The sequence below is a fragment of the Tupaia chinensis genome, unplaced genomic scaffold, assembly GCF_000334495.1.
Source record: "Tupaia chinensis unplaced genomic scaffold, TupChi_1.0 Scaffold144741_1, whole genome shotgun sequence".
NCBI lineage: Eukaryota > Metazoa > Chordata > Mammalia > Scandentia > Tupaiidae > Tupaia > Tupaia belangeri.
In genome coordinates, this window is record NW_006204601.1 from 898,639 (window position 1) to 922,786 (window position 24,148).

Here is a 24,148-nt window from a genome sequence, read left to right on the forward strand (position 1 = left end):
ATGGTCACGCCGCAATCCCTTCTCCTCCATTCTCCTCTCAGGATCTTGGGCATGCACGCACACGCACCCGGCGTGAGTTTAAGCCACCGGGCCTGGGACGTGAACTGCGGTCGACTACGTGGGAGTCCAGCGACATAGCCATTACGCTAACTGCTGGTTCCCTGACAATTTTTTTTAAAGGTAAGTCTACACCTTACATTTTAAAGTGTCTTTCTTTCTTTCTTGAGAGTGAAAGACAGAGAAAGACAAGTGGTCCCAACAGAGTCTCATACCACGACCCCACCACCCCCAGACCTCCCAGTTAGTCAGGATCATAGATGTCCACCCACCTGACCAGGGAATCGAACTTGAGGTTTTCCAAACACATCCAGAATCATTTGAACAGTGCTTTATCATTGTGCTACCAAACCAGCCAGAGGCCACATCTTCAAGTCACATCTTCTGCCTCCAGGTCCAGGCACAGGTGGGCAGGAGGTCACGCACAAATGCAGGCCTGCCATGCCAAGGGCACGCCCCCTTGTCGTGCACAATTGTGGAAATTCCTTAAGTTCTTGGGGCTGGCTCAGGTGTGGCCTGCTCAGGGACCCTCGGGGACTGTTCCTGACTCATGTTCTTCCTCTTCCTCCTCTCGCTACCCCTCCAACAACCAGAAGCCAGAGTCCCCTCCCTTCCTGAAAGCCTGCTCCCCTTGGCCGCGGGGCCATAGGGCTTCTTTCCACAAACAAGCTACTCCCATCCATCTCTGTCTCACAGCCTGCGGGGCCTTGGCAGGGAAACGCTGCCTTTGAGGAGGTTAAAGGTGCTGGTGCCCAGCCTTCATCTAACAAATGGGTTGCCAGGAGGGGGGAACTCTTGTTGTTTTTTCCTGGTCTCAGAAGAGGGCCCTGTCAGGAAGATGTAGGGGCCAGCAGGCCCCCAGCCGTGCCCTGCGGGGTGGCTGACAGACGCCAGCAGCTGCTTAGGCGCCAGGGTGCCAAGGCCTGGGCTCTCAGCACAGAGCACCCCACCACGCCCCCTCCCCATGGCCCTCCTGACCTCCCAGCAGCCCCACCATGACCCGGGCCCACTCCTTCCAGGGGCAAAGGGGCAAGCACTGGGCCTCCCTGGGATGGGGTCCCTGGGCCAGATGCGAGACCAGAGTAGGAATCCGATTACAGCTTGGAGGCTAGGCCCCTGGGAAGATTTTCCTAGGGCAACTGACAGGCCAGATCTGCCGCCAGCCTCCCGTGGATTCCTTCCAGAGCCCCCCAGCGCAGAGCCCTCAGCACGTCACAAGGCCATGCTTGCAGTTCTGGTTCTGCTTCCTCGGCGCTCCCCATCCGCATGGTCCCCCTTCCCAGTCATCTAGGTGGACAAGAACTAGAGGCACTAGGCAGGGTGCCGCATTTACCCTCCACTTACTCTGCGCTTCACAGACATGATTTCACTTCAAGTCGCAAATGTCTGTGGAGTGGGCATTCTGACATGGCTGGGCCAGGCTGCCTGAACTGAATTCTGGATCCTCCACTTCCCAGCTGTGTGACTTTGTGCAGGTTGCATAGCCCCTCTGTGCTTCAAAATCCTCTTCTAAAAAACACAGATCAAGAGAACAGCACTTGTCTCGGAGGGCTTTTGCGGGGGTCCTGGGAGATAACACATGTTTGGTGCTAGGATCAGTGGATGAACGTGACCTGTGACTATCAGCCCAGATGAGGAAATGGAAGTTTAGGGAGGGAGGTGACTCATGCCAGGGCACACAATCGGGAAGTGTTGGACGAAGAATTTGAACTCCGATCTGTCTAACCCCGAGCCCCGTGTTTCTTCCTCTGCATCTAGCCTGCTCCAGACTGGGACTGCAGGACACTTGAGAACAACACCCGGTCGTGCCCTCTCTCAGGTGTGTGAGTCTGAGCAGCCGGTCATCCGAGTTTCAGTTTCCTCACTTGCAAAAGGTAGGCATAATTCTTACTTTATCCGGAATAGCGGAGTCGAGAGGTTCAGAGGAGGATCAAGTGTGCCACAGCGAAGCCCTAGGCAAAGCAGAGAGGAGTCGGATTTGTGGCCATGGCCCCTCCTCTGGTCTACAACACGCTGGCCACTCATTCCGGAAGAGGGGATGTCTTTCCACGAAGAGCACGAGCTCGCGTGCACGGGCACGCACACACGTTTGCAGCTTTTCCTGCCCGTGGAATGCATGTCTGACCAGAGTTTCTAAAGGCAAGTCATTGCTTCTGCTTCCCGCTCCCAGTCCCCTCTGCTCTCTGCCATGTCTAAGGGGCACCCTCAGCAGCCTTCCCTCAGGGCTCTGCCTCCAGGCTGCAGTGCTCAGGCCACGGCTCTCCCAAGCCCTGGGTACCTTGGGAACCAGCCAGCAGAGACATTGCATGCCTGTGTATGCCCTGATCCTACAGTTCTGGGCCCTGGAAGCGCGTGGCCCCTGAACGTTTAGAAAGCCAACCTCCGAGAGGTTGCATTAGCCCTCCACAGAGCACTGCCAGGAAGACCCTCATGACTGTTGGTCACAGAAAACTCCTTGGGGAATGAGTCACCCCTGGTTCCTATTTCCATGCTTATATTCCATGAAGGCCTCAGCCTCCAGGGGTCAAGAATGGGAAACAGGTGGGTGGAGGTTCGGACGGGGGCAGGAGCAGGTGGGGGGAGGCCTGAAGAGACTTCAAGGACCTTATTTAGGAGGTTGGCCTTTGCTCTGAAGAAAAATGCCTTGAAAGCCCCCTAGAGAAGAGTGTGGCTAATTGGCATGTAAGTTGGAGGTTAAAGAGCGGAAGGAAGAATCTGATTGTTTTTATAAGTTACCGAGAAAGTGAGAATGTCACTTTGGGCAGAGAGAAATGATTTTTTTCTGCAGTGTGTCTTTCTTTGTACTGCAGACCATAGTGGGCCGCCGAGACTTGCAAAAAAAGATTTCTTGTAATCCACCTTCCTTTTTCACAGGCAGCAGTAGAAGGGCCTTTAAATCAAATGCAGTCACCAAGGTTGTCTCTTGCATTTACTCCCTACTTCGCTCCCTGGAATTTGGCAGTTGATGGATTCTGGATCTGACTTAAGGCTTTTTCCAAATCCAAGACTTGGGGAATTTTGTTAACAGTGCAATAAAAATAACTTCATAGTGTTACAGGAGGCACATTAAAGCCAGAGTGTGTGTGTGTGTGTGTGTGTGTGTGCGTGTGTTGGTGTGCAAGCTGTTCTCTCTTAAAAAAAATACAGACAATGTTTCTTTAAAAGCCTCCATCTGCAAATCCCATTAGATGTGCATATAAGGTTTCTGATGATTAATAGTTGCCTGCTCGGGTTCTGGTTGGAGGGGATCTTGAGTGTGCGGGTTAACCCCTCCCTCTCCTCTCTCACATTTCACTTCAGAAATCTGTCACTCTCTCCCCACCGCAGGATTTAAAAGTGTGTCTCAGCGGCCTTGGTCCAGCCCTCTGCAGGCACTTGCATCGGGCTCCCGAACCAGGTCCTTACCAGCTGGTGCGCCCGGGCTGGGACAGTGAAAACATTTAGCATCATTGGCGACAAATACATGTACAAGGGACCCCAATAGGCAGGCTGGTGTGTTCAGGAGGGCAGGACTCAAATTGTGAAGCCCGGCCCAGTAGCGCACATGCACGCGGGTGGCTGGCCACATGTGCGCGTACCTTAAGGAGAGACTTTAGTTTTGTTTTTTGTTTTGGTTCTGGGGTGGATTTTCTGGTGAATATTTTTCCCTCCTATTTAATTTTGGTTTTTGCATTTTTAAACAATTCGAATATAAAAAGTGTAACAAGTCAAAGCTTTGGAAGGACTGAGGCGTGCGGCGGACAGCAGATGGATCCTGGGGCCAGCAGCTGTATGAGGAACCCCCACCCCCCAGCCCCTGTCTGGGGCTGCCTCCGAAACCCCCACTCTGAAGGCAATGGGACCTCAGGGCTACCCCACTACCCGCCTACCCCATTCTCCTTCCACCAGAAACCAGACTTCCAGGCAACGGCGACAGCAGCGTACCCCGACTTCTCAGCCTCCTGCCTTGCAGCCACCCCACACAGCCTGCCCCGGGAGGAGCGCATCTTCACTGAGCAGCACCCCGCCTTCCCGCAGCCCCCTGATTGGCACCTTCCTGTCTCAGAAGCCCGGCGAAGGCTCAACACAGGCCCAGCTGGGAGCTCCAGGGAGATGGGGGCCCACAGCCCAGGCCTAGTGGATGCCATGGGAGGCCCAGGTGAGGACTATGGGGTCCTTGAGAGCACTGCAAGTGAGACGGAGAAGAAATCATCCAGACGGAAAAAGGAGAGTGCAGGTAGGTGGCTGAGGAGCAGCTGACTGTTCCTTTACTGTGTGACCTCCAAGAAGTTGCTTGCCCTCTCTGAACCTATGTGCCTGAATTTTTAACAATACTGACTAACCTACCCACATGCAGAAAACTAGACCAGTTATCTTTGGGGTTTCTTACATGCAGAGTGATAGGAGTCTCTGGTGATGGGGGCTGGGTCCATGTTCCCAGCACTCCTGGACCCCAGGAAGGATGTGCCAGCCAGAGAATGAACCAGGATCAGCAAAGACTTGGAGGACATGTGGGATGGAGCCTCTGGGTGCAGACCGACAGAGGCTGGACAGAGGCTCTCCTGAACCCAGGCTGCCTCTGGTCAACCTCTCTCTTCCCTGCTCCACTCAGCTCCAAATGGTCCCAGAGCCAGAGGCATACGCACCAGGGGAGTCCACGGAGACAGGCTTGGAGGGCTACGGCTGGCTAGGACCCTGGCTGGCCACACAGAGGCAGGACCCTATCTCAAGGAACCTAGAGGCAGAAGCAGGCCTAGGGCTGGGAGGAGAGAGGCACAGGAACCGGGTAAGTGGAGGGCGAGATTGGGGCACGCTGCCCATGAGGTCTGGCTGATGCCTGAGAAAGAAACCCTGCAAGGAGCAAGTTCTTCTTAGGGATTTCCAGCCCTGGGGAGCATTGGGGCAGCAAGGAGCCGAGGGCCGTACGGGGCCTCTGAACAGGGTCAAGTCCACACGGTTCTGGAGCCCCAGAGACTGGAGGCAGGGTTGGCCTGTTGGTGAAGAGCCCTGCTAAAGCCTTTCTCCTCCCTGTGCTGGGACCTGTTGTTCCCTCACCTCCCCATGCATGGGGGCCCTTCCTGACTTCTCTCACTGCCCATTTCCCTTTTGTGTGGGTCCCTGTCCCCACCTTGCCCAGAACAAGGCAGCCCCTGAGCCTCCTGTCCCCACTGCCCTCACTGTCTTCCCGAGAGCTACCCTGGAAGGATGACTGTCTGAACCTATAGAGGACCTTGTCATGGGATGACCAGAGAAGGCGGGTACCATCCAACAAATGGGACACCGTGTGCCTTGCTTTATAAAGTACTTTCAGCAAAGCACAGGCTCCCGGGTACCTGCTCTTTGGCAAGAGGCTGAAATGCATGAGGTGGTCTCAGCCCTGCAGAGCTTAAACCCCGGGGAATAGAGGCCCATCTTGGGAGTGAGATGTGCTCCCACGGTGTCCGGGTGCTGTGGGATGTACTGCTCGCTCTTGTTCGGGAGATGGGGCCAGCAGGCTTCCCTAAGGCCTCTGTTCCACTCCTCTGGGAAGGAGCAGCCTGCAAGTGTGAAGGAGGCACTGTGGGAATGAGGCCAGAACAGAGCCGACCAGCTCCTCTCAATTCGCCCAGGACTTTTCCAGTTTTAGCACTGAAAGTCCCCTGTCCTGGAAAACCCCTCATTCCTAGGAAACTAGAAAAGTAACCCTAGTCACGCTGTAAATGAATTGAGACCCTGGACTTCAGACTCCAGACCCCATACCCTTCAGTAGATTTCAAGCACAATCCACATTTTGAAATATTTGGTCTCTGCATGAAGAAGCAGCTCGACCTGCTGACAGTGGGTGAGAATACCCAGTGCGCCCTCCTGACTGCTACAAAGAGGGCCCTTTAAATCCTCCGCTGGCCAATCCCCATCCCGGGAATGAGCTATTCTGATCCCTGGTTGGAAATTTGCTTCTACTGTCCAAGGATCTCTCTGTGATGTGGCTCTGCACCTGACTGAGGAGCTTCCCCTCATGGCGCGTGTATCTCTGCCCACGTCTCTGTGGCCAGTCCAGCCACTCTTCAGGGAACTGAGAGCCAAGGGCATATACCAAGAGCCTGCTGGGCTCTGCCAAAACTGTCATCATTCTGAAGTTCAGCAAAACCTAAATGCAGCATCGTTCCTTTTGGCGAATGGCCGCGGCCCTGAGTTACACCGCAGGCTCACGGGCCAAGCAGCCGACCACCCTAGAGCACGTGGATTCCCACTGCTGAATGTCCCGCACTCCACAGGGTAGCCCTTGGCAACAGAGGGGCCCGGGCTCTCTCACGGGGTCCCCTCAGGAGCAGCAGTGGCAGGAGGCAGGGCACAGCAGGCTGGCTTTCATTCATTCCCACGTGGTTCTGGCCCCCTCTGGTCAGCAGGGAGATCTTTATTGTCTAGCATTAGAATTTAACTGACGGGGGAGAGAAAGGCAGGGAAGATCAGCTTCATAAGAGCCTAAAGAATGGGGAAAGTGATGAAAAAAGCTCATAACCAACTGCAGGAATCTGGAATTCAGCTCCCAGGAGACAAACCACAAAGGTCCTCCTCCCACCCAGCCCCACTCATCCTGCATCACTTTCGGATCCTCTCGTTATTTAAAGTGTTGATATTTTATTCATCATAAAGGGCTTTCTTGGCATTAATTTTGATTTTTAGAAACATTATATTAAGATATCACTTATTTTAGGGAACCAGCAGTTAGCGTAATGGCTATATCGCTGGCCTCCCACGTAGTCGACTACGGTTCACGTCCCGGACCCGGTGGCTTAAAACTCACGCTGGGCGCGTGTGTGTGCGTGCCCAAGATCCCGAGAGGAGAATGGAGGAGAAGGGATTGCAGCGTGACCATTCCCCCTGGGGGGTGATTTCTCGCTTTCTGTCTCTATGTCTCTGTCTGTCTGGCGAGCGTACACGCCCTATAGCGAAAATCTCTCCAAAAAAAAAAAAAAGATATCACTTATTTTTCTGATTCAGGGTTTTCTGTTATTGTTTGTTTGTCTTTCTTTCTTTCTTTCTTTCTTTCTTTTTTTTTTTAGAGTTTTTGCCATAGGGCATGTTTGCTCACCAGAGAGAAAGAGATAGAGACAGTGAGGGAAAGTGAGAAATCACCCCTTGGGGAGATGGTATGGCAGCAATCCTTTCTCCATTCTCCTCCTGGGCTCTTGGGTATGCACACCCATGTGCTCAGTGTGATTTTCAAGCCACCAAGTCCAGGACTCAAACTGTGGTCAGCCACGTGGGAGTCCGGCAATGTAACTACAACGCCGTCTGCTGGTCCCCCATGACTGAGGTTTTTGATGCCCCTTACATTTTGTGCTCAACCCAGATGCCTCACATGCCTCACCCTTGTCCCAGCTGAGCCGTCTCTGGAAGGTTAAGCAACATCGATCAGAGAGATGCTTGCTGCAGTTGGACAGATCGCAACGTGGGAACTGCGACTTTTGGCTGCATGACTTTGAGAAAGTTCTTAGCCTCTTGCAACCTAAGTTTCTCCAGCTGTCCAGTGGTGATATAACAATAGCCCCTCCCATACAGAGTCCCTGAGAAGGTCAATGCAGTGATCCATGAAACTAACACCGTGCCTGGCATATAGAGTTCAATACATGGCAGCTGCCAGTGGTTTCAGGTCCGTATTTCCTGAACCAGCTTCCAGAACATGGGGTCCGACAAATATTCATAGATGAGGGCGTCTTCAAAATGTTAGTGGAAAATACATATTATGAAAAAAACTGCAAAGATTTCCATATCTTTGCACCAAAATAAGCTCATACTTGAGTTCCATTCTGGACCTTGTGGAAGCATCTTTGTACGGTTTCTGGGGACAATAGGGTTGTATATTTCAAGTACCGCCTCAGAAATTCCTGAATCTGGGGTAAAAGACATGGGAACTTCTTGAAATTATTTTGGCCCTAAAATACCGTCAGAGAGAAGTGTGGAACTCAGAGATCTTCTGGAGAGGATGGGGTGGGTGGTGCCTGGCAAGTGAGTCCCCTGTAGGCTGGCCCAGGAGGCTCTAGGACCTGAAAGTTTGTTACAGGAGAAATGTTCTCTGTCCTCTGCTCTCAATCCTCGGCCATCCCCAACAGCTCCCGCTTCAATCCCACTGGAAGCCGGAGCTGAAGTGCTCAGTTAAATGATCAAGAAAGTGGGATGCCCTCCCCTGACATGTTCTGTTGGTTCATAAAACTGATCTGGGAGACCAGAGCTCTGTTATCTCGGCCGCACTACCGGCCCTGGGCCAGTAAGTGTGAAAGACCCCTGCTGGCAGGGACAGCTGCGAGGAGGCCATCCCTTGCTACTGCAGCTGTTTTTAATGTATGGGAATGAAGGATTTCTCGGTGATTTCCTGATAGGCTCAAGGGAAGGTTGTGTGAGAGGTGCCCGGCTACAGGTGAATTGGCTCACCGTCCTGGGACAGCGGCAGCGCCGGGACTCAGCACAACTCTCTGGCATTCTCATAACCGCACTCTGCTAAGACTCGTCTTTGATCAGACTCGATTTGTCCCATCTGCCTTCAGCTCTGTGTGCCCTTCCCCGGGGCTTGTTCTGCTCAGATTTCTTCCCAGCGAGATATGATCTCTGCCTGCCACACCCAACGGTGTCAACTCTCAAATTCACCTGTGGTTTAAACCTCTCCACAAAAGGCCCCGCCCTGGCCTCTTCCGCCCGGTTGCCCGCTACCTCTATGTGCCCTGTCCTCAAGCCACACCCGAGTACTGGCCTTGCAAACCCATGTCTTCTCTCACGTTTCCTTTTGTCTTGAACAGCCTTCTCCCTTCCCCACTCTCCTGTCTATTGAAATCCTACTTATTTTAACATCAGCTCTTCCTCCTCCAAGAATATTTTCTTCCTTCCTTTTCTTAAATTTATGCCTTCATTTGTAGATTGGATCTTATCAGCTAAAAGCTAGAACTTGGCTGAATTCAGTCATTAGCTCTAACAGGGGTGTCTGTGTGTGTGTGCATGTGTAATCTTCAGGGTTTTCTCCATACAAGATCATGTTATCTGTGAACACAGATAATTTCCCTTTTTCCTTTTGTATTTGGATGCCTTTATTTCTTTTTCTTGCCTGATTGCTCTGTCTCAGATTGTCAGTACTGTGTCAAATAGGTGGCATGAGTGGGCATCCTTGCGTCGCTCCCAATCTTAAAAGGCAAGTTTTCACCATTGAGGATGATGTGGGCTTCTCACAGAATGGCCTTTATTATGTTGAGGTAATTTCCTTCTGCTCCTAGTTTTTTGAGTGTGCAAGAGCCCTTTCTTGACCTCCTTCCCCTCACACATGGAGGGTTACTTTCTTTACACCTCCACAGTAGCATCAAACCGCATCTGGCCTTGCATCCAGAGTTACAGATACACGTGGCTGCCTCTCCCCCTAAAGCTGAGGTGCCTGGAGGGCCAGCTCATATCTGATTCATCTTTTGTCTCCCTAGCACCTAGAGGAACATTTGCAAACAGGTAGAGCCCACTCAGTGTCTGGCCAATGGACTCAGCTGCAGTCTGGCATTCATTCATCCATTTTTACACCCTTTCTCTGAGCGAGCTCTGCTGCCTGGCGTGAGGACCTCCACCATGTCATGTGCTTCTGTGAAATGCATTAGGAGGTTTATAGTCTCACTTAAGAGAAGGGTGTTCAGAGAGCCAGACTTCAGTCATTGAGTCAGCCCAGGGTCAAAAAGTGCTGGGGTCAGAAGGACGCATAAACACCCACCTGCAGGCTGGGCCGACTCTGCAGGAAGCCTCCAAAGGGTACTAGGGTCAGCTCCCACGTACCAGGGCCGCCATGGCTGGGAAGCAAGTGAACTGCCAAGCCAGGGCAATGACCGGTGCTGCCGTGGCTAGACAGTTTGTCCCATGGGTGGTGACATGTTCTCCAATCTAGAGAAAAGAACACCTTTTTAAAAATTTTTACAGAGGTCCCTAAAGGCAGCATAGCCTTGCCAAGTAACCCTAACTACTCCTTAGTCTTCAGTGGCGAGCATCAGGGATGGGGAGCTGGTGTGGGGGGCGGGGGGGGACACACATTTCTTACACAGTCATAGCGAAACACCCAGGCTGGGTTGTTTAAACATCAGAAATGTGGGGCTGGCAGGCAGTATGGTGGTTAAGGGCTCTGGACTCCCACATGGCTGACTGTGGTTTTGAGTCCCGGGCCTGGCGGCTTGCTTTCTCATTCTCTCTCTTGTCAAAATAAATAAATGAATAAATAAAGTTAAACAAAGTAATTCTTTACAAAATAAACATCAGAAATGTATTTCCTTACAGCTTAGAAATCCTAGGCAAAGGTGTCAGCACGTTCGATTTCTCTTAAGCGCTGCCTCTTGGCTCACAGGTGGTTCCTTCTCCCTCTGACCTCACGTGGTCTTTCCTCTGTGCACGCAAGACACCATGGTGTCTCCTGGTGTGTCCTATGCGCTTCTCAAAAGAACACTAGTCAGATTGGATTGGGATCTAGCTTTTCTTTTGGAATGAAAGTAGGGTTTATTTTGATGTGAAAACATTTTGAAATCCATGCAGTCTTTTTCACATGCTGCATTTTTCCTTAACTTTTCGGACATCCCTCATATAGGTTATCACTATTTTGTGGATGGAAAAAGTGAGGTGAGGTGACTTGTCAAAAGTCACACAAGTGTCCTGATTCAGTGTCTTTACATTCTAATAGGCTGCTGCTTTATCTTTTATTGGGAAGGAAAGCGTATCCCTGAGCTTGCTTTCTGGTGATGTTTCTGCCAACCTCACAAAGGGTTCTTCCAGTGGGTAGAAGCCCCTTGCCAGGGCACACCACAGTGGGAAGTGAACTGGGACACAAATCCAGGTTTCCCCATTCCTTTCCTTGAGATATTCCATTCTGCTTTGTGCCTGAGCGAGCAGCTCCCTCTTCTTACTCCCAGGCAGCCGGGGTGTCATTCCTCTGCACATGCTGGCCTGGCCATCTTGCAGGCCGTGCGGGAGCTCTTTAGAGGCTGGGGCTGCACCTTGGTCATCTTCGTGTGCTCTGCAGTACCCCGCTCTGTGCAAGGCCACAGCACCTGCCGCTGTGTGACCTTGAGCGAGTCACTTCACTTCTCTGAGCTTCTGGGCCATGTGTAAAATGAAGCCAGCGGCATGAGTGCCAAGTTGAAGGTTGCAGTGAGGGGACAGTGCTGATTGGAAGCCTCATTTCCCCTTATCCACCTCTCTACAGGTCTTGTCTCCAAATACCGACACGTCTGATGTTCTGGGCTTAGGGCTTCAACATAGGAGTTGGGGGGCAGGGACGCACAGCTCAGCCATTGTAGGGAGTGCAGGGACAGGGACAAGGTCCTTGTCGTGGCACAGATGCTCCAGTCGAAAGCTCCTTAGAGAAAGCAGCATCTCACATGCGTGGCTGACCTTGGAGCATTCCTAGCCCAGGGTTCCATCAGTACCAGAGCTTTTCCACAAGCAGATCCCTGAGTTTCTTTTCCTTTTATTTCCAGAGGGCGTAGTACTTGCCAGAAAGAGAGAAAGCACCTGCCCCTGCCCCATGCTGGGCATGGTTACGCTGCAATTGATTTTCCCTCATTCCTCCCTCCTGTCAGGATTTAGGGCATGCACATACACTCCCAGTGTGTCTTCTGAACCCCCGGGGCTGGGATTCAAACGTGGGATCCAGCTTCCTATGCAGGGTGCTTAACTGCTGCTCTACAGGGCCAGCTTAGGTCCCTGTGTTCTTATTTCATACCAACAAGTAGCCATGAAAAAAGTGGAGGCAGTTGTAGGAATAAATCTCTAAAGAAGGGGGTTGTCTGACAGAGGAAGGAAGAAAAGAGGTGATGGCAGAGACGAGACTGAAATAAGTAGACAAGCCTGTCACGTGTCACTCAGGTCGCTGGCGTGATGGCAGGCTCACCCTTGGTGAGCTCACACCCATGCCCACCACCCTTGCTGGACCACAACACAATAATGAGGGATGGGGTGGTCAGGGGCTACTCTTAAGCCCACTAACCAGGGAGACCTGGTCTCAGCTCCTCATCCACAGCGTCCTGGCTGCCAGCCCAGGGCTCAGAAGTCCTGCAAGTTCTCCTGCAGCTCTGGCACCTGGACCCAGCGAGGTGGGGATGACTCAGAGGCAGAGTGGACCTTTCCTTCTATGAGCCAGGACTTGCAGCTTCTGCAGGACCCTGGAGTCAACCCCTTAACTGCCTCTGTGCTCACTGGTGGGCTTTCCACCCAACTCAGCTCCCTGGCTTCTGGCCAGGACCCCCACTTCCTTTTCTATTTCACATCCCTCCCCACCCCCCGTTTTCCTGCACACCATGGTAAAGAAACCATGTGGGCAGTGGGCCCAGGTCCTGAAGCCCATACTTCCTCTGGTGACAGCTGAGGGCGACATCTGGAACTTATAAATGTAAAGCCCAGTGCTGCCCATGCCCTTCCAGCCCCTCTTGAAGATGGCTGCTCCCACCTCCCATTGCCTTTGCTTCCTTCCCCTGCCTCGTCTCCGCTCCCCTGATCTGGACTCCTCTTCTATAGTTCTCACGCTCCATCTTACTGCCCAGTCTACCCACTGTCCCACCTCTCCTGGGACTCAGCATTCCCATTCCAGGCCAGTCTGCTTCTCCCCCAGAAAGCACACTCTGATCTCCCCAGCCCTGCTGCTAGGTTCCTCAGATAGGCTGGGATCCACCCATGTTTCTTCAAGCACCCTCAGTAGAAGGAAAGGGCCTGGACACAGGGGGTGGGGTGGAGCCCACGAGAAAGTCAGGCAATGCCAGGAAGCCAGGGAGGTCTGGCTGTGAACATCCACCTGTTCTGGCACTGGCTCCGTCCAGGTCTTGTCTGCTGGGCTTTGACCCCTTCTGAAGTTGAGAGTAGCAGAGCAGAACTAATGAGGACGTCAAAGTGTCTACATTGTCTCAGCCTAGGAAGCTGTAGACACTGTTTTCAGAGGATTTGTCAAGGTTTCATCTACTCGTGTCATGCCTCAAACACTTCCTTTCTCTCCCCTCCCTGAGGAATCTCGTGGACAAACCTGGACGCAGACCCCTAAGTGGTCACAGCTGCAACACTCATTGCTCCCTCAGGACTGTGTGACATGTGGTGTTGGCCCTATCCTGGTCCCAGGGGCCTTAGGCAAGCCATTTAATGATCTCTGGGCCTTAATTTTCTCACCTGTTCAACGGACTCATGGGTACTTTACCTACCTCACAGGGTAATGAAGAGGATAGGTAAGCCAGGAAGCAACCTAATAGTGTGGAAATGACTTCCTATCAAGGAAATCTGGGTTCTAGGCCGAGTTCTGTCACTAATCTGCTGTGCGTCTTTAGACCAGTCCTTCACCTTCTCTAGGCTCACCTGTGAAATGAGGGAACGGCAGATGGCATAATGGTTACATTACTGGACTCCAACATGGCCAAACGTGGTTTGAGTCCTGGATTCAGTTCCTTGAAACTCACGCTGGGGTGGGACCAGCAGTTAGCGTAATGTCTACGTCGCTGGACTCCTACGTAGTGGACTGCAGTTTGAGTCCTGGACCCAGTGGCTTAAGACTCACGCCAGGCGCGTGTGCGTGCATGCCCAAGATCCTGAGAGGAGCATGGAGGAGAAGGGATTGCGGCAGGGCCGTCCCCCCAGGAGGGTGATTTCTCGCTTTCTGTTTCTCTGTCTCTCTCTGTCTGGCTGGCAAGTGCACGTGCCCTATAGCAAAAACCTCTAAAAAAAAAGAAAAAGAAACTCACACTGAGTGTGTGTGCGCGCATGCCCAAGATCGTAAGAGAAGAGTGGAGGAGAAGGGATTATGCCATGGCCATACCCCCCGGCAGGTGATTTCTGTTTCTGTCTCTCTGTCTCTGATGAACACATGCACCCTATAGCAAAAATCTCCCTAAAATAATAATTTTTAAAAGTTTAAAAAAAAAAAAAAAAAACAAAAAATAAAACGGCAACACCAGGTCATCTCTAGGTCCCTTCAGACTCTACCAGTCCACAATTCTGTAGCATTTGTGAAAGCTTTGAAGAAGTTTATCTCTGGGGAAGGAATCCATTGTCACCTGCTACGTGCTATTTGCATGTGGGGCATTTGACTTTCTCTCTGGTCTTGGGTAGAAATTTCTGTTAAATGAGGCTGGGAGAGGTGGGAGTAGAGACCTAGGACTTCACAAAGGCAACTCCACTGGGACTGTCTGAACCGTGTTGTAACTCCGATAAAGCTGTCTGCTGAGGAAGGCTTAGAGGCCTGCCAAACATGACAGCTATTTATGAAACCATTTGCCTTGGATGGTGTAAACGCTCCTGGTGGGAACCGCAGCCACACACACATCCTGCATGCATTTCTCTGGGCACTGTTGACTGCTCCCTCACAGCTCTGCTGGATCTGACAGTCGTGCCTGGGCTGGGGATGAGGCTCCTCCTTAACTACAAAGGCAGCCAGTTGAGCACTAGAATCCTCCCTCTGCATCCCTGGAAGGGGCAGCAGGGGCCCCTGAGAGAGCAGCAGGACCAGGAGGAGTGATGTGGATAGTGTGGAGATGACTTCTGGGTCATTCTGATCCCATCTAGTTCCTGCACCTGGAATCATGGCCTCCTAGAAGGCTGACGCAACATGGACGATATGCAGATCCATGGAAAAATAGCGAAGGGAAATCTGCTGAAAGTTTAGACATTTAAAAGGCATCCTTCTTGCACGGGTCTGGAAACGTGCCTTTAAGAGCATCTGTTGAAACTGCCTGCAAGTCAACTCTCCAACATCATCTCAAATAGGAGCTCTTCTGATAGTTGTCTTCAGAGTCTTAATTGTGTGCTAGACATTGTGCAAGGCACTAACACAGGTTCTTCACACCTTAACTCTCAGCAGCCTGAGGATCACAGTCAGTGCAGCTATTCTCATTTTGCAAATGAAGAAACTGAGGCACGGAGAACTTAAGGGAACTTGCCCACAATTAGAAACTTCTTCCTTGAAGTCAGCACCTGCCGGCTCTCCAATGGGTCCTCAGACATCTGGAAATACAACTTACCTCCACTCAGCTCAGGGCAGGGAAATTTGCATGTTCGAAGGAGGGACGCCCTAGCTTGGTCCAATCTTTGGGCTGAGGACTGGAGGAAAGCTAGGGAAGGCTTAGGGAAACTTGGGACTGAGACAAGAGTATGTGAAGGTGGAAGGGGCCTCAGAGTTTATCAGAGGCAGAGGTTCTCAAAGGGAGAGGAAGAAGGGAGAGAAGAAGGTATCAGGGCTTATGACACCAGCTCCCCAGGGGAGAGGGTCCAGTCCAACCCTATACCTTCTACACATGAAGAAACTAAGATCCAAGGAGTGGGAGGAGAGGGTTCCCCAACAAAGATGCTCACCTGAGACCAAACCATCTCAGGGGACATGCAATACTTTCATATGGTAGTGTGCACACAGACTGTGCACATGAGCGGGCACACCGAAGTCCCTGCTAGCATGAAAGTGCTCATAGATGCCCTTTTTCTATCTTGATGAAAATGTGACTTGTTTGGTACTGTTGCAGAACAGGGAGAACTATGACTTCCATTTCCGTTTTCATAGCTTGCTTCCCTTCTGGTCCTTTGATCATTTCTTTGTATTTTATTTATCACTATTATCATTATTATTATTATTATTATTAAAATTTGCTATAGGGCACACTTACGCACCAGCGAGAGAGAGAAAGAGAAAGCAAGTTGCCAGGCCTGGGACTTGAACTGTGGTCAGCCATGTGGGAGTCCAGCACCTTAACCATCATGCCAACTGCTGGCCCCCTCCCTTCTGGTCCTTTGATCATTTCTTTGTATTTTATTTATCACTATTATCATTATTATTATTATTATTATTAAAATTTGCTATAGGGCACACTTACGCACCAGCGAGAGAGAGAAAGAGAAAGCAAGTTGCCAGGCCTGGGACTTGAACTGTGGTCAGCCATGTGGGAGTCCAGCACCTTAACCATCATGCCAACTGCTGGCCCCCCCTTTGATCCTTTCTAATGCTGATGTAAATGTATCCACTCTGGGAAGCTGATGAGGGGCAAGCGTCCTTCCAGAGCCAGTGTCTCACCCATCATTACTGGTTGTTGGCCAAGGTTCCTATAGGGAGTTAGTAGCTGAGATTCCCATGTCAAGCTTCCTCCTACTTCCTTTTCTGGAAATAGGTGCTGAAGTTCCAAAGCCTGAATCAGGACAGTAAGAGACAGGAGAGGAGAGGTGGGTAGGGTGGGGGCTGGGCTGGGCTTGGCTGGCTGTGGTCATTGCCTGCGACTAACCCAGAACCAACTCCAAGAAGGTTTTCGCTCCTTTATTTTCCTGTGTGTGGGGGGGGGGCCTGGGGAGTAATTTTCAGGGACGCCTGGGGACAGCTGTGCACACGAGTAGGCCTGGGAGAAGGGAGGGTGAGTGGGTGGCAACCCAAGGTAGTGCCGCCACAGGAGCCTGGAGATGGAGACAAGAAGAGCTGCCACGGTCCAGCTCCACCCAGAGGCTGGCTAGCAGAAGGTGGACAGCCTGAGCCCGAGGTTGAGAGCTTCCGCTAGCCAAGGGGATCTGGGTTCCCATCTTCATTCTGCTGCCCAGGAGCTGCTGGCCACACTTGGGCAAGTTCCCGGGACTCTCCGAGGATGCTTCCTCAGAGAGGCCTAGAAGAGGATGACTTAGAAAACAGGCAAGTACCTCCTATATGCCAGGTGCAGGAGTAAGCGTGAGAAAAAAAGCAGTTAGAGACAGCGCTATTAAGCAAATTCTCACACAGATTCTTGTAACCGGGCTAAAGGAGCTAGTAGAAGTGCCTGCTCATTACTGTGAGCCGCCAGCGGTGTGATCAAAGCGCGTGCATCTGAGAAGAGCCACCTTGGGGAGCCACTAGCTGTTATCTACCAGCCCTTCAGATGGCATCTCGTAGAATTGAAGAATTGGAAAAATATTTGTATTTGTCCATTGCTTTTAGGTTACAAAAGCATTTCTCATACACACCTAGCTCATCCAATCTTCCCAGTAACCCTGGGAAGTAGGTGTTTAATTTCCCCTAATTTCTTGATGAGACGAAGCCCAGAGAGGTTAACAGACGTCCTCAAAATCCCCAGCAAGGAGATTCAGGATTCAAAACTCTTCCAAAATAATTTGGGCTATCCATTCCCTGCAGCCAACCGTCCAGGTTTCCCAACCTCGCTCTCTGGGCCTAGCTCTCCGACCCTCGGACAGGGGCGTGCCCCGGGAAGGCAGACCATCCGTTTCGTGACGACAGTCCATCCGCTGCGTGACTACCATCTCCGGCCGGCCACCAGGAGGGGGCGCGGCGCTGGAGGCGGCCAAGGTCGGAGGACTCCTCGGGGACACGGGCCCGGGCTGCGCGTCCTTCCCTTCTAGCCCACGCTGCCGCTTCCGGAGGGATCTGGGCCTGCTTTCTCCGGCCAGGAGCCAGGGGCCTCCAGGCAGGCGGCCCGTGCCAGGAACTCGCCCTCATTCCCTGCTCCCCAGGCGCGCCCCGTCGGCAGCCGAACAGGATTGGGCGCCGGGACCTGGGTCAGAGCGCGGGCCCCCCACCACCCGGCGTCTGGGCGCGTGGAGCGGGTCCGGCAGCTCCTCCTCCACCTTCTCGGTTCGCTGGACCCCAGCGCCGCGCCCACGCGCCTTCCAACCCCGACGCCTGGCGGGGGCGGGCGGCGCGCAGCTGGAGAGCGGCCTCGCCGGGCTCCCAAATCGCTTTTCCGTGAGCGGTCGCAGCCGCGGAGCAGCCCCCCCCCGGCCTTTCTGCCCCGCCGCACGCTCCGGGCAGTGTGAGGCGGGGCGGGGCGGAGGACCGGGAAACCGAAATATAATACAAAGGGGTTGAAGGGAAAGCAGGGGAAGGAAGCGCTGAGCAGGAGCCAACCAGGCTGAGTTCCGAACTGGATCGCCGGCTAACATGGGGCTTCTTCCTCCATCGCCCCTCCGCAGTTTGGCTACCTAGCGGAGGGCCTGGGCGTCTACACTACCTTACACCACCTGGCCTGACCTCCCCATCCCAGCCCTCCAGGACAGAGAACGCCCCACCGCAGCAAGGTGGGGTGTCCTAGGGGGCGCGGGGGTTAGGATTCAGCTTTCTGTAAAGCAGTTGACTCTGAGGCCGGAGGTCCAGGTCTGTAACGCCAGGACAGACCTCTGAATGTTAGAACCCCGCATAACTGGTTTCCTAACCATCCCCTGGGCACTGGCACGCACTGCTAATAATGTTGGGTGTCAGTTTCCTTCCTGTGCGCCTCCGCCCACCACCACGGTTAAAGTGAAGGTAGAGGACCAGCCCAATGGCCCCGTGGTTGGGGCGGCTGGATTTCACATGGTTTGAGTCCCAGATCTGGCGATTTGAGGAATGCACCAGGCACGTGTGTGGGGGTGCCCAACATACCCCTAAAGGAGGGAGAAATGGGAGAGGAGGGATTTCCACGTGACTATTTCCCATGGGAGGTGCTTTCTTGCTTTCCCTCGTCCCCCTGAATCCCCAAAATCCGTGAGTTATCTGTCAAATAAATAAAATAAAAGAACCTCGGGAATCTCGTGAAGGTAGGAACGGCCCTTACTCTGCTTTTGAGAAAACAATCCAGCCCACTTCATCTGCAGAGTACTTGACAGCCTGTGGTCCCTTACACATACCTCCTCCGAACAGTAGGTGAGTCTCACCGCCTGGGTAAGACTCCTGCGGCTACCACTCTCGCTCAGTGAGCTCAGACAACTCGCTTCACTTCTCTGTGCGTACCTTTCTGGTCTAGGAAATGGGGCTAGGTAATACTAGCACTACCTGGTTGGGTTATTGTGAAGATTAAGTGGCTTCCACGTGTCATGTGCTTGGGAAATGTTGCGGGGTGATATATGATCCCTTGACCCTGTTAGTGGTTTTGACTGAGCCCTGCTGTGTCTAACAACAGCCCCAGTGACCCTCCGGGGTAGATTTTATAATAATTCACTGAGGGGAGGGATTACCTGCGGTTTTGTGAGCCTCACTCTCCCCCCGACCCCAGAGTTTCTGACTCAGTAGGTCTGGAGCAAGGCCGTAGGGTGTGCATTTCTAACAACTTTTCAGAGGTGCTGATACTGCTGCTTGGACCCTTACTGAAAGAATCTCTGTTTCGAGACCAGCGCATAGCATAATGGTTATGTGTCTGGACTCCTCCATAGTGGACTGCAGTTCGAGTCCCAGATCCAATGGCTTAAAACTCACACCAGGCACGTGTGCGTGTGTGTCCAGGATCTGGAGAGGAGAATGGAGGAGAAGGGATTGTGGCATGGCCATCCACCAGGGGGTGATTTCTCGCTTTCTGTCTCTCTGTCTCTCCAGTGAGCATATGTGCCCTCTAACAAAAAACCTCTCTCAAGAAAAAAAAAAAAAATTAGAATCTCTATTTCCAAGCAAGCTTACAGTCACTAATAATGCCATGCTGGACGTGGGCACAAGGAGTAGATATCACTAAATAACCAAGAGCAGCTTTATGTGTTTGGGGAATTCAAAAAAAAAATTGGGGACTAGCAGGTGGCATAGTGGTTAAGGCACTGGATGTTCCCACATGGCCAACCAAGGTTCAAGTCCTGAACCTGGTAGCTTTCTTTCTCATGGGACCAGCAGTTGGTGTAATGGCTATGTTGCTAAGGTCCCATGTAGTCAACCGCAGTTCGAGTTCTGAGCCCGGTGGCTGAGACTCACACCAGGCGCGTATACGTGTGTGTGCCCAAGATTCCGAGAGGAGAATGGAGGAGAAGGGATTGCAGTGTGGCCATCCCCCCTGGCGGTGGTGATTTCTTGTTTTCTGTCTGTCTCTCTCTGTCTTTCTGACGAGCTTATGTGCCCTATAGCAAACAAAAACCTCTCAAAAAAAAAAATGGGGGGAAGTAAGGGGTCACCTGAGATTGGGAGTCAAAAAATTTCCCAATATTTTGGGAGGGGTAAGACTCCAGATGGAATAAAGGGACAATATAGCTTTATGCTCAGCATCCTTTAAAAATAAGAGACTAGAGAAAAGTTGCCTAGCTGCTGAGGACAAAGGGAGCCAAGGGGCCAGATGGTGACACAGCAGTAAACTGAGAAGCTCTTCAAGGCTGACTCACATGGGAAAGTTCTGGGTTCCAGTCTGAAGACCTCCTTGAGTACTCCAGGGTCTCACATAACCATGATCTGGGCTAGCTGGACCTGGGGGTGGATCACAGCTTGAAGATTACATCTCTGTGTGCTGTCTTCCTGTCTCTCCCATTCATGGAGGGGGGGGATTAGGAAAGAAAGATAGAAGGGAAGGGACGGGAGGGAGGGAGGGAGGGAGGGACCCACCAAAGACCCCTTGGACTCACTTCTTCCTGTTTGGGACCCTCTCTTCCCAGACAACCAGGAGGCCAGAGGGAGGCCAGAACTAACAAAAAACCTCTCTCAAGAAAAAAAAAAAAAATTAGAATCTCTATTTCCAGGCAAGCTTACAGTCACTAATAATGCCATGCTGGACGTGGGCACAAGGAGTAGATATCACTAAATAACCAAGAGCAGCTTTATGTGTTTGGGGAATTCAAAAAAAAAATTGGGGACTAGCAGGTGGCATAGTGGTTAAGGCACTGGATGTTCCCACATGGCCAACCAAGGTTCAAGTCCTGAACCTGGTAGCTTTCTTTCTCATGGGACCAGCAGTTGGTGTAATGGCTATGTTGCTAAGGTCCCATGTAGTCAACCGCAGTTCGAGTTCTGAGCCCGGTGGCTGAGACTCACACCAGGCGCGTATACGTGTGTGTGCCCAAGATTCCGAGAGGAGAATGGAGGAGAAGGGATTGCAGTGTGGCCATCCCCCCTGGTTGTTTTCTGTCTGTCTCTCTCTGTCTTTCTGATGAGCTTATGTGCCCTATAGCAAACAAAAACCTCTCAAAAAAAAAAAAATGGGGGAAAGTAAGGGGTCACCTGAGATTGGGAGTCAAAAAATTTCCCAATATTTTGGGAGGGGTAAGACTCCAGATGGAATAAAGGGACAATATAGCTTTATGCTCAGCATCCTTTAAAAATAAGAGACTAGAGAAAAGTTGCCTAGCTGCTGAGGACAAAGGGAGCCAAGGGGCCAGATGGTGACACAGCAGTAAACTGAGAAGCTCTTCAAGGCTGACTCACATGGGAAAGTTCTGGGTTCCAGTCTGAAGACCTCCTTGAGTACTCCAGGGTCTCACATAACCATGATCTGGGCTAGCTGGACCTGGGGGTGGATCACAGCTTGAAGATTACATCTCTGTGTGCTGTCTTCCTGTCTCTCCCATTCATGGAGGGGGGGGATTAGGAAAGAAAGATAGAAGGGAAGGGACGGGAGGGAGGGAGGGAGGGAGGGACCCACCAAAGACCCCTTGGACTCACTTCTTCCTGTTTGGGACCCTCTCTTCCCAGACAACCAGGAGGCCAGAGGGAGGCCAGAAGCTGGCAGCAAGGCCCGCAAGGAGAGGACAGCCTTCACCAAGGAGCAGCTACGGGAGCTCGAGGCCGAGTTCGCCCACCATAACTACCTGACCCGGCTCCGCAGATACGAGATCGCAGTAAACCTGGACCTCTCTGAGCGGCAGGTGCGGCCCAAGCACAGCGGTGGCTGTACCTGAGGGTCCTCTGGGAGACTGTAACAACACCGATGTCTAGGCTCCAGTCCTAAAGACGGTTTCAACTGGACTAGGATGGAATTCAGGCATCAGAATTTTCCAAAGCTCCTCCCCCTCACCAATGATTCAGGTGCAACCAGGTTCAGACCCTCTGATCTGACTACTCCTCACTCCAGTGCAGGCTGGAGTCACCTGAGCATCCGTTCAAAATGCAGAGCGAGAAGCTCCAGAGAGCAGCTGCCTGGGGACCTGCGTTTCTAATAAGTTCCCCAGGTGACTCAGATATGCAGCTGGTTCCTGGGCTGAAAAAAAAACAAATTTCCCTGGTCCTTTTTAGAGGGGCTTTCCTTTAGGACATCTGCCCACCCACACACCCTGTTCGGGTATGTCCTAACAGCAATAATGATATTGGGGAGCAGTCTTACCCCGCAGAGCCCTCTGCCAGGGTGCCATGCTTTGAGTCCGAAGATTTAGATTCTAACCCCGCCTCTCGCGCTTCCTAGCCCTGCGATCTCTGGGTCTCATCTGTAAAATGGGGCCAGAGCCTAGCCCACAGCTAATACCGGAGCTCCAGGGAGAAAATGTGCTGACCAGAGCTGTCTAAGCTGGAAAGTGCTTGGTAAATGCGCCTCGGGTTGAGGCCGGTGACCCACTGTGCCCAAGTCCTTGGGTAACAGAGGCAGGAGGAAGAGGTGTTTGCATGGAGGGACGGGCCTGCAAAAGGGATGGGTCCAACCAGGTTCTGATCGTTAGAACCTGTTCCTAGTCTTTCTGGGGGTTTCTCTGGAGACACAAGACAGCCCTATGGGCAGACTGCTATGTCTTTTCTTTGGTCTCAGTTCCCGGGACCTTTTGGGGGAGGGGGGAGCTACAAGTGAGGGTTTCAAGCTGGGGTCTCTAGACTGGTACCCTGGCGAGCTTGAGCATCAGCATAGGGAAGGGGTGACACTAGTCCTGGGGTGACCAGTCTCTTGTTTCTTCCCTCAGGTCAAAGTGTGGTTCCAGAACCGAAGGATGAAGTGGAAACGTGTGAAGGGGGGTCAGCCTATCTCCCCCCATGGGCAGGACCCTGAGGATGGAGACTCTGCAGCCTCTCCAAGTTCAGAGTGAGATTCTCCGTGGAGGGAAGACAAAGACTAAAGACCGAATTCCCTGCACAACGGCCCCCACGCCAATCCCACCTTCCCCTTCTCCCTGCACAGCCCAGGGCAGCCTCCACATTTTGCATTGACTCGTGGACATGAAGTGTGCCTGGGAGCCTGGAAGCTTCCAAGAAAGTCCCGTCCAGCATTGTTCTCTTAGCAGCCCCTCCCAGGGCCTTTGCTGCCTACACTCATATGGAACCCTATAGCGATCCCATCAGATCCGCCAAAACGGAAAACAGCTCCAGGGCCACTGCTTCCCAGGGTCTGCTGGCTGCCACCCATACCTCCTCCTACCACCTTCCTCCTGCACCAGCCAGGCCTCCTCCAGGTCTGGACGCCACCTGGCCTGCTGGGAGAGGAGTCTTGGAATCAGCTGGTGACTCGTGAAAGCCGATGTTCCCAAAGGAAGGAAATAGCTGAGACATTCGCCCTGGCCCGCTTTCCTCTCTGGGCTCTGCAGCTGAGGCTTTGGGGGACCTTCATTGTCCCAAACCCAGGGAAAAACAGCATGTGGAGTGTTAAGGACAGCAACTCAGCCGCTGCTGGTCAGAAACCTATCTCTGTCTCCAAATGGCTGTTACGTAGGCAAAATGTCTGAGCGCGGACTGGGAAAGCATCATCAGAAAACTAGCCTGGGGGTGATCCCTGTGTCCCTACACAGGCCATCTGCTCTGGCCTGACTGAGCATGATTCCAGAGAGCACTGCTCCTTCAGAGTTGATTCAGGGATACAGCTGGGACTGTGGAGCCGCGTCCCGGGGCAGGGGAGGGGCTGTTTGAAACTCATCATTTCTGCACGGAGAACCTCTGCAGGGGCTCACATTGTGGAGTTGAGTGTGGGAAACGGCCCCAGCATTCTGGGAAGGGTCGATAATATGAGAACCGCCACCTGCCAAGTGAGGACTTAAGAGAGGCAGGACCCTGGAGTGGGAGGTTCTCCAGCTCTGCAGTGTTCTGTGCTCTCCAAGGACTCGGACAAATGGGGACTAGAAAACAGTCCCTTTTCCTCCATGGGATGCATTTTAGCCCCTCCTCTGTGTTCCGCACATGCTGTTTCTGTGGGAGGAACTGCTCGGTTTGTGTGTGTGGACAGCTCAGACCTCGGCCCAGCAGCCTGGAACTGGCGTCACTGAGGGCTTGGACAGAGACCCGCCTACTTGCCTCAGTGATCTGTATCCCAGGACCAGCTGGTGTTTCAAAGGGAGGTCAGCAAGAGTTTGGATCTCTTGCATGTAGATTTAATCATTCACGTGTCAAAATAACCCCACCTCCCCATCCCGAAAAGGACAAAAGCTGTGGAAAATGATTGTCAAATGCGATGGCTGCTTAGAGCACGTGTAACTTTTTCGAAAGCCTACTTCATATATTTTCTTAAGATTACATCAGGCTCACTGTGCAAGGTCAATTCACTTTGTAAGCAAACTCTTGGAGAAA

General features: G+C 52.3%; 1 protein-coding gene across 3 annotated transcripts; it reads left to right on the plus strand.

Annotated features, from left to right (window-relative positions):
• The first annotated feature begins 3,433 nt into the window (after positions 1 to 3,433).
• Positions 3,434 to 24,148, plus strand: MEOX1 (mesenchyme homeobox 1). Of its 3 annotated transcripts, XM_027767836.1 has the most exons (4): positions 3,434 to 4,273; positions 17,135 to 17,305; positions 21,368 to 21,540; positions 22,558 to 24,148. In XM_027767836.1, the coding sequence occupies exons 1-4, from the start codon at positions 3,805 to 3,807 to the stop codon at positions 22,678 to 22,680; spliced, it is 936 nt and encodes a 311-aa protein (XP_027623637.1). In that variant the 5' UTR covers positions 3,434 to 3,804; the 3' UTR covers positions 22,681 to 24,148. The 3 variants fall into 3 exon arrangements, with proteins under 3 accessions (XP_027623637.1, XP_006167459.1, XP_006167460.1); XM_006167397.3 differs by lacking the exon at positions 17,135 to 17,305; XM_006167398.3 differs by lacking the exons at positions 17,135 to 17,305; positions 21,368 to 21,540.

Excerpts from the sequence above, each read along its gene's own strand:
- MEOX1 (XM_027767836.1), top strand. The coding sequence starts at position 3,805 with ATGGATCCTGGGGCCAGCAGCTGTATGAGGAACCCCCACCCCCCAGCC. Across the intron at positions 4,274-17,134 it reads ACGGAAAAAGGAGAGTGCAG|CCAACCGTCCAGGTTTCCCA; the intron begins GTAGGTGGCTGA and ends CATTCCCTGCAG. Across the intron at positions 17,306-21,367 it reads CGGCGCTGGAGGCGGCCAAG|ACAACCAGGAGGCCAGAGGG; the intron begins GTCGGAGGACTC and ends CTCTCTTCCCAG.